The sequence below is a fragment of the Alligator sinensis genome, unplaced genomic scaffold (assembly GCF_000455745.1).
Source record: "Alligator sinensis unplaced genomic scaffold, ASM45574v1 scaffold849_1, whole genome shotgun sequence".
Lineage (NCBI taxonomy): Eukaryota > Metazoa > Chordata > Crocodylia > Alligatoridae > Alligator > Alligator sinensis.
In genome coordinates this window covers 1,248,231-1,258,536 of record NW_005842271.1, presented here as the reverse complement: position 1 = coordinate 1,258,536, position 10,306 = coordinate 1,248,231, and the positions used below count along the sequence as shown (strand labels likewise).

General features: G+C 43.6%; 1 protein-coding gene across 1 annotated transcript in view; it reads left to right on the top strand.

The window, feature by feature from the left end:
- The window catches only part of NPFFR1 (neuropeptide FF receptor 1), a 32,237-nt gene that overhangs the window by 2,310 nt on the left and 19,621 nt on the right, over positions 1–10,306 (top strand). Inside the window, exon 2 of the mRNA XM_006027899.2 lies at positions 8,810–9,121. Within this exon, the coding sequence (XP_006027961.1) occupies positions 8,810–9,121 (312 nt within the window). The remainder of the gene's footprint in view (positions 1–8,809; positions 9,122–10,306) is intronic.

The following is a 10,306-nucleotide window of genomic DNA, read 5'->3' as shown; positions in this document are numbered from 1 at the left end:
TCCTGCTGTTACCAAGAGCACATCCTTAATTCACACACCTGAAAAACAAACAGATTAGAGCTACTGCAGTCCACTGGAGAAACCAAATAAATAGAAAAGATGGTTTCTTACTCAAAAAGAGTATTACTCATGAGTACATTCTGATTAGGTGGACAGACATGTTTTGACCAGTGTAATCAGCTTTACACTGGTCTAAGAAAGAACAGATGGCCAATATAAACTCACCTACATCAGTGTAGTTTACTCATATCTGGTCTAGAATTATTCCCAAGACAATCTGGATAGAACTATACCAGCATAGATGTTATCTGGCTGCTCACATCCCAAAGTAGCTGTTTTCTCAATGCAAACAGACTGTCACCTGCTAAAACAGCACCTAATGTGAGCAGCTATCTTGGAATATATGTTCTTCTGTCCCCTTTGGATCTCTGAGTAATTTACAAAACCACTGTAAATTATTCTGATATAAATGTGTCATCTGTCTGAGCCCTGGGTCATGTCTATGTACTGCTGATTAAAACTCAGTTTACACTCCTGATATCTCAGCAGGGCCAGATTAATGCATAGGCAAACTAGGCACATGCCTAGGGACCCAAGCTGCAGGGGGCCTGGTCCTTCCCTCTGCAGTGGTGGTGCAAATGGCCCTGTCCATCTCTCTTCTCTTCCCTTCCCTTCCCCTCTACTGGCCGCATCACCACAGCAGCTCCAAGCTCTGCTCCCCATGGGCAGCAACACTGGAATGGGGAGGGGGGTCTTTACTGGCTCAGAGCCCATGAGTTCGTTTGCCTAAGGCCCACTAAAGGGTTAATCTGGTCCTGAGGACCAGCAAAACACTGGAATAGGAACAATGCCATTTACAGGATCTGGGGCTGGGACTCTAGAATAGATCCAGGTCTCCAAGTTCTCTTAGTTATGTCTTGGCCATTTTGAGCTAGTCACTTCCCCTCCCTGTTCCTCAGTTTCCCTTTTCACCATTTATCTGATGTCTCATTGCTTTAAACTGTAAGCTGATATAGGACTTTCTTACTCTTCACTGGTAAATGAAGTGCCAAGAATTATGGGGCTCTGAATACGGCTGGGAGTTTTAGGTGCTATTCTGCTTTAAACAACAATAAACAGAATGGCTTCTCATTTGAAGGTCTTCAAGGGAAATAATAACTAGAATTCTGATGGATGAGTCAGAAAGAGCCTAGTTTATCTTTGATTCAAGCTTGATCTTAAGAAGCTGGCAGTTGAAAAAAAAAATCTTTTCTTGTGAAAGGACTAGATCCAATGTGAAAATCATTGACAGCTGACAAGCCAGAAACCCAGTTGTCCTGTACTTACTCATTTTTCAGAGCAGAACAAAGCTGGAAGCATTTGGCTGAGACTTAAGATAAAAGTACTTTTTTTCTCTTTTGTACTTTAAAAGTACATCCACATCTTTGCTCCTGCATTCACTTGATTAAATCCCATCAAAACTAATCAAACAGCTTAACACACTAAGAACCACATATAGTTATTTAATATTAATTACAGTGAACAGATGCAAAGGCGGTATGTTTCTGGGCCTCTTTAGTGTTCAGTAGGTTTTGCTGATGAATGTGCCCAAAGTGGTGAATCTCTCTTAGAATCATAGAACTGGAAGGGACCTGTAAGGTCATCAAGTCTAGCCCCCCACTGTGGACAGGAAGTTATTGGGCTCAGATGAGCTCAACAAGTTACTTATCCAGCCTCATCTTGAACACCTCCAAGGAAGGTGACTGTATTACCTCTGCAGGGAGTATGTTCCAGATTCTGGTGACCCTTACAGAGAAAAAGTTATTCCTTATATCAAGCCTGAACCTACCCTCTATTAGCTTATGCTCATTGGTCCTCATCCACCCTTGGGGTGTCTTTGTAAAGAGTTGCTCCCTTACGTATTTGTAGGCAGCTATCAAGTCACCTCTCAGCCTTCTCTTACTCAGGCTGAACAGGCCCAGTTCCCAGAGTCTCTCCTTGTAGGGCCTATCCTCCATACCTTTGACCATACGAGTGGCCCTTTGTACCCTCACAAGCTTATCCATGTTCGTCTTGAAGCACAGTGCCCAGAACTGGACACAGTACTCCAGCTGAGGCCTCACCAGTGCCGAATAGAGAGGGAAGAGCACCTCCCTGGATCGACTGGACACACAATGGCTGATACACGCCAGAGTTCTATTTGCCCTGCTGGCAACCTCATCGCACTGCTGCTCATATTCATCTTCTGGTCAATCGTGACCCCTCCCCCCACCCCGGTCTCATTCAGATACTGTGCGAGCCAGTGGATCTTCACCCATCGTGTAGTTGTGGTGAGGGTTCTTCGTATCCAGGTGAAGGACCTTGTACTTCTCCCTGTTAAACTTCATCCAATTTCATTCTGCACATGATTCCAGTCTGTCAAGGTTGTTCTGGATCCTGGTCCTATTCTCCAATGTGCCCACATTATCCCATTGCTTGGTATCATCCATGAACTTAATCACTGAGCTCTCCACCCTTTCATCCAAGTCATTAATGAATATATTGAAGATAACGGGTCCAAACACCGATCCCTGGGGGACACCACTGGAGATGTCACTGCAGGATGAGGCCATCCCATCAATTACTACCCTCTGGAAGTGGCCTCTGAGCCAATGGTCCACCCAACTCACTGTAGACTGGTCCAGCCCAGTAACCGCCAGTTTGCTTGAGAGTATCCTGTGGGGAACAGAATCAAAAGCTTTACTGAACTCTTTAGTACATTATGTCAGTCTCATGTCCTTCATCCAGATGGCTAGTTACCAGGTCGTAGAAGGACACAAGGTTTGTTAGGCATGATTTACCCTCAATAAAGCCATGCTGGTTGCTTCTTAACACCTTGTCAGTTACCAGCTTGTGATTGATGGCCTCCTTAATACATTTTTCAGAGATTATACTGAGGTCAGACTGACCAGTCTGTAGTTTGCAGGGTCATCTCTTTTCCCTTTCTTAAAGATGGGCACCACGTTGGCCTTCTTCCAGTCATCCGGGACCATTCCCAAGTTCCACGACTCTGCAAACAGCTTGGCCAGAGGCACTGCTATAAGCTCAGACAGTTTTTTCAGGACTCTTGGGTGCAGGTCATCGGGCCCAGCAGACTTGAAAACACCCAAGTGTTGTAGGAGATCCCTCACCTGTTCAGGACTGATTTCATGTAGTCTGTTGTCTTCTCCATGGTCCCCGGGCCTCTAGCCAGGTGAACAGCCCCCTTTTGGAGCACACAACGAATGACATGAGTGGCCTTGGGCCCTTTTCCTTCAGGCATGCTTGCAGGAAGTCTAAGATAACCCAAGATTTTTTTTTCTCTAGAGGAGCCCAAATGGGGAAACCTTAGTGGAGGCTCCCTATACTTTTCATGGCAGCAGGGATGGGGGGGGGAACTTTTAGGAATGGAGGGAGTAACTTGTTCTAGCATGAGGAGTCAAAGGCCTATGAACTTTCTTGACATTCCTTTTAAGATCAGGATATGTCATTCAACAAGGCCAATGTCATACAGATGTTCTTATACTTTGGAACTTCAACAGGTTGCATTGTTTGTTCATTAGAGAAATATAAATTAAATTAGTTTTCTAGGCCATCCAGTCTCCCATAGTATGAAGTATCCCTTTTTCTGATCACTTTCAAGCATCTCATGACATCACTAATGATGACTAAGATATAGCTGTATCCTGTGACAATCTTCTGGAAGGATTCCTGTAGACCCAATGTAATCAAAAGATAATTCTGTTACAGAACAGGAACTCTGTTGGGAGCAAACAACTGACATCCAGGGCATGAGGTACAAAAGTAGATAGTCTCCCTGTACTATCAGGCCAAAAAAAACAGGCCAATACCATACCTAGGATTTTACCTTTATCCAAGGAGACAGCAGGAGTGTAAGACTTCTCAGTTGGATTCCTGTGATGCCAGAGAGCTGAGCTCCTAGCTTTCCTGTCCAGCTATTCTGTTCAATGTGATAGATCATCTTACGTCAAATTTCAATACAAGACCACTCCCTTGCTCAATGAGGACTTGAGACCTCCCCATTCACTAGTGCCAGCTCTTCATATGCTCAGCTTGGTGCCTGACCATCCCATTGTTCTTGGACCAAATTGGTGTCTTGGTTCAGGACATTGATTTCCAGTAGTGGGACCATTTCCAGGTCTTTGTTTGATTGAGAGTGAGAAAGGGAACCCTGAAGAACTGGAGTTCTCTTGGCCAGGATCCTTCCCTTTCGCTAGTGTGACCAAGTTCTTCAGTGGCCCTTGTCTCTCTATCTAGGGCAGTTTCTTTGGACAAATGGTTGCCCCACTCCATCCTCATTTCTATGAAGCTTTCCTGTTCCCAACCCCTGTTAAACAAATGAGTGAGTGTCAGGACCAGATCCATGCTGAGAGCTCCTGTGTGCTATGGCTGGCTCTCTGCACCTACTGGGGCAGGTTTTCATATCAGTGTGGACACATTGTAGGAAAATAATTGTCCTGGGGGTATCCATCACTTGCATCACCTGATATTGGGCTATGGTCTGGGTACAGGATGTATGAACCAAGCCTGCTCCTTTGTCTCATTACTCTGTACAGGATAATCATTTTGGCAGGGCCTTCCTCACAGACCCAGTTTCCCTGGTCCTGATCTATCTGTAAGCACATCCCATGCAAGTGAAGAAACTAGGATGTTCACATGCAAAGCAAAATGTAGTAGGAGCACCTGTAGGTCCAGAGGGTGAGGCTTTCGAAGTCTGTAGAAATGCCAGCACCTGTAGCATTATTTATTGCTGCTGGTCTTGCTACTAGTTAATCGGTTCCTGCACCAATGAGACAATAATTTTGCAGCAGTTGATGCTGATGCTCTTGTAGTTTCCTTCCAGCTGTTTCAGTCACCAGTCCAGGTCCATCCCATGGGCTAGAAAAGATCCTTTATTTTCAATCAACTTGTCATGGGCTTGGTTTCCCAGGGTGCCATTTTAGGGTGTGACAAAGCTCTGCACTCACTCAGCCTCGAGTCCCTGGTACCTGAACCATCAGCTCAGATTCAGGAATGGGAGATACAGCCTCCTAGCTGAGTCCTGCAAGAACCTACTCCTTTTGGAACTCTCAAAGCTCTCAAGAGTAACAAAGGAAAGAAAACAAGCTGGAAAACAAAAGCTTACACCCAACCTACCTACCTAGCTTACCTACCTAGCTTACACCCAACCTACTGGACTAAAGAATCCATAATCTGGGACTCACCTAGGATTTTACTGCTGAAAACTGTCTTCTGCTGAAGTGTGAACTAGTGCCAGGCAGGGAGAGAAATCTTCTAGTCCACACCCTGTTCTTTCTGGGCAATGTTCTGAGTAGCTGATTTTCTTATTTAAAAGTATGAGTGTAAAACACTCCTAAATGAGATTGGTAGCCATTTGTACACCTTTGGTACAGGTGTACATGGCAACACAATGTGTGAGGCAGCAGGGAACCAGGTCTTTGGCGCCTAATTGGCGCACAGTTATAAGTGGGTGAAGGAGCATGTAGAAAGCCCCTGAAAGAATAGACTAGTCCACGGATAAAAGGATATCATTAATCCAGTACAGGTAGGGCAGTTGCTTGATTGGAAGCCTGTTCTTTAAGAAGACCTTGCAGGCACATGGTTTGCAAACTGAAGAATATCCTTGTTGAGACCAAGCCTTTCAGGGGCCTCATACACTCCTCATTTCTGTACAAGTATAAATAGAACCGCAAGGTAGGGGGTAGTGGTAGCTCAGTACAAGACCAAAAGCAATTCTCAGAAGTGAGAAAGAAGCAGCACACTGATACAGAGACATACTCCCTGTGCTGACAAGAACAGCAGGGGATGGACAGAATGGATGTAAATACAAAGAATGTCAATGCAGAATGAGATGGTATCGATAAAAAGAGACCTCCTGCTAATTTCCACAAAAGGAGGAGACAGCATTGTTGAGAATTTCAGGCAGAGGTCTTTGCAGCCCATAATCAGGCCCTCTGTATTTTAGAAAAAAGCTGATAAATGTGTAAGGGGAGGAGGGGTGGAATTGCTGGGAAATGTTACCTGATAATTAAAACCATGTCCATGCAGCCCATAGTTTTTCCTTGTCCGCCTCAGCCATAGGTAACTGGTAGAGGGTGCACGGAAGTGCACATGCCCCACAACGGGGCCAGTGCCCCTCTGACAGCTGACACTGATGCTGTTGGCAGGGCCGATACCCCCTCTGACAGGGCCGCCGCTGTCGGCAGCTTCTGCAGGTGCCCCCCCAGATTCAGGAGGCACCAGTCACCCATGACCTCACTTGAAACATACTACAACACCTTCTCTTTCTTAGACTGCTTAGATGGGAGTCTAATAAATTAAAATAAACTCAAGGTAGTTAAGCAACCAATGCACACTAGAGCCAATATCCTTGCCAGGAATCCCTGAGAGAGGTTATATTTGTAGTGGCTGAAACAGGTGCACTATCATCAGTGATGGTGTCGAGTTGTAACAGATTTTGAGCAAATATTTGCTTGAGAATACTCACCACATTTTGTATAGACAGTTTTCCTTTCTGTATTGAAAACATCCCTGTGAGAAATTTGTTTTAGAAGAAACACTTAATAGTTTTATTTTCCTTATGGATTCAGAAATATTTTATCTCTAGCAGTGACCATAAGAATCAACCTGTTCGCAATTTAGACCCCTGTGTTGGCCTAAAGGCTTGGCAAAAAAACAGTGCTAGTCATGAGGAATTACCTCATGCAGTTGCAAAGGACATATTTGTTCATGGCACCTCTCATCAGCTTCCAGTATGTGGCCTGGAAGCAGTGCCAATAAAGTACAACACATCCAGGAGATGGAAGGCATGAGAAGGGGATAAGCAGAGCCAGAGGCACAGGCTGGGCCTGATCTAGTGTCCAGAGAGGTCAGTGGGTGTCCTTCCATTACTTATACTGGGCCCCATGCTCAGCCCATCCAGCTGCTTTGTGTATCATCTGGAAGGGAAAAAAACTGAGCAATAGAAGGTGCATCCTCCATCAAAATACAGCTAAGGATGAACCTATCAGTATCATGTCTTTCTCAAAGCCTGCCAACCCAGACTATCACCCCACATGCCCTACCTGGAGCTCTGAGCATTAAACAGTTCAGAAGGAATGCACTTTCTATTTTTAAATATGAAAGCTGTGATTGAGTTCGATGTTGTGGCTGTGGCTGAAGCCTACTGTAGTGTTCCTGTGACATAGCTGGCCTTCAGGGCTCAGCTGCATTACACTGTAGACCCTTCTGTGGAGTGTGGAGAACACAAACTAGCTGCAGGGGGGAAGAGCTCTCCATCACTGTTGTGGGGTTAGATTTCCATCCAGGGTCCCTCTTGTTTTTCAAACAACCCTAATTAAATAAAGGCAGTAGGGAGCGTGGGTGGCCATTATCAGAAGTGCACTCCAGGGGATGCTAAAAAATGGGCGATCTGTTTCTCTAACCTCAAAGGAAAGAGTTCTTGCAAGGTCCCCTACTGCTTAATTGGTTTAAAAGCATATTGTAGGCTTCAAAAAGAAAATAATATGAATGTTTTTGTTGTTATGGAAGAAGAAGCACTGGGCATGTTAGAAGAAATTTTTGGTTTAGCTGTATGGGTTGCAGTACCACTTGCAGTACCACTCTTTGGGAACTGAAAATACTACCAAAATGTATGTCAAAACAAGATGAAGGGGATGACACTGAGGAAAGGAAAGACCCCTTGAAATACCTAATTCCTGAATGTTTACAGCCCAGAGGCACCTCAAGTGCTGGGCAGAGCAAGAGACAGCTTTCAAAACAGGTTCTCCATTTAGATCTCAACATCACAGTGTTTAATATATGTCGAGCAGTGTAGTGAAATTCAGATCCTGGCCCTGGCTTTGAGGTCCCTAGGCCATAGCTCCATCTCCTACCTACCAGCTCCTTTCTTTGAGCTGGGGTTAGCAAGGAAAAGCTTAATGGCACTTGAATCTGATTCTCCACAAACTACCAACAATAGCTCTCCCCTTTGGTGTACTTAGGAGTCTTATATGCATAATGGAACTGTAGCAGAGGCTCTTTTGAGTAGAGGGGTGCTGCAGAGACTGGTGAGTGACAGGTATGGGGCTCTTAACTGTCCTGGGGAAGATCTTTAGAAAGAGTTGTATCCTGATACCTACCTCCCCTTTCTTTCCTCAACTCTTTGGTACCTAAGCTTTGCTAATGTAAAAATAGAAATTCTGAGCCTCTCTATAATGATATTCTGGCCTTCAGCTTCTGCCAAGTAGACTAAGCAGACATTTAACTATATTTGCTAAACTTCCCAATCTTAAGCCAGTAAGAAATCAATATTTGCTGCACGATATTACAACTATGTATTCTAAGACTTCTATTTGAAAAAAATGCAAAGCACCTTACTTTGATTTTTGTCTCTGCCAGTTTGAGACAAACTGCAAGAAAAGCAGTTTATCATTCATAATTTCCTAATCTATCTGTCCCTTTCTTTGATTTTTTTTTGTGCATTGTTTGGTTTCACACGCAGCTTGCCTTGGTGAGCTTCTAGACTCAAGTGAACCTCTAGCACATTATACTTGCTTCATAAACATTGATCCTTGGAGAAAAAAACCTTGCTAACTCATTTTTTTTCTGCCAAAGCTATTTACTCTACATTGTCATTCTTTTCACCCCTGTTGGGGTATTTTTAATTAATTTTATTCAACATAAAAACATGAGTAAAAAAATATTATAAATAAACTCCCCCAAGAGCCTTATAAAAGGCTGAGGTTAAGCAAACAATAGCTTTACCATACTGAGACTTCATGAGTTTATTATTCTCTCTTCTTTTCTTTAGGTAGTACTTTCCTTCCTTCCAACACCAGTTTACCCTATTCCAAGAATGAAAGCAGCAGCCATGTGTTCAAGGACAACTACACTTTTTCATCTTACTACCAACATTCCTCCCCCATCGCTGCTATGTTCATCCTAGCCTATATCTTCATTTTCCTCATGTGCATGATTGGCAACATGCTGGTGTGCTTCATTGTGCTGAAGAATCGGCAGATGCGAACCGTCACCAACATGTTCATCCTCAACTTGGCCATCAGTGACCTGCTGGTGGGGATCTTTTGTATGCCAACCACCCTAGTGGACAACCTCATCACAGGTGAGCAAGGGAATGAATGGTAACCCAGATTGCAAAAGACAAGGCGAGCCAAAAGAAGTTGAGGGAACTGAAGGAGGGATTTATTTATGATTGTTGGGTCTTGCAGATGTAAGCTGAAAGCTAATGCATCAGTGGAAAGGGAAATAATGTATAATATTTGTGCAGTTAGTTCCTAGAATAGAAGCCTTGAACCTTCAAGCAGAATTTTTTACTTTTGTGCTAATACACTCTCGGACTAGTAAATTTCTTGCATCCTGTCTGGAGTGTCCATTTCAGAAGAGCTAAGACAAAGTTAGTCTTTCAGAATTAAATCTGATCCATAGTAACTGCACGTGGAGGAAGGAGGGAACATCTCTCATTATAGCTTTATTTTGTTTCTAACGATGAAGCTCTCCAAAACAATATTCCTCTCCCTTTGGTGGTATTCCACCCACAGTGTCTATGTTGGCAGCATAAGAATCATGAAGTTTCCCATGCTAATCCCTTGCCAACATACCCTAGTACAGTAAAGATCTGCTGGCTATGCTTATAGCCCTCCAGTCTACTGAGACGATGCATGTGAAAAACTACATGAAGACCACGTGTTGCAGCACTCCCACTGCACTACAGCCTCTTTCCACAGTTGTTTCACAAAGGCTTCCCTCCTCCAGCTCATGTACTCCTCTTCCGCTACCCCAGTGAAATTTCCCAACCCCTGGCTCTTCTCCCGTGCTTTTCCACTATATTTCACCCATTAGATGGTAGTTGTCTTTCCTGAAGTCTTACAGTTGAAATGAGAAAGGCAGGACATGAAATTCTGTACAACCAACTGTGACCAATTAAAAATCATGAGTCAGACCTCCAAAAATCATCATGACACTGGCTTAAACAATATAAAATTTTATTTAAACTGGGGGGTTCTTTTTTTGCTGTCCTAGTTTTTTGAGCTTTTAGGTCATACTCAGGTCATGTTTTCAAAATTATCTCTGCAACTATGAGTGCTGAAGTAAGTAGGAACTATCTTTTTTAAATAAAAGTGAGATTCTTACATATTTTTTACAAATAGAGGAGCCAAAGCATCAAATTCAACAAGATTTAGAGTTGTTGGTTGTAGCCATGTTGGACTAAGCACATAGGCAGACAAGGTTCTTTGAGTGATATCTTTTATTATACCAACTAAATAGTTGGAAAAATTGTTCTTTGCAA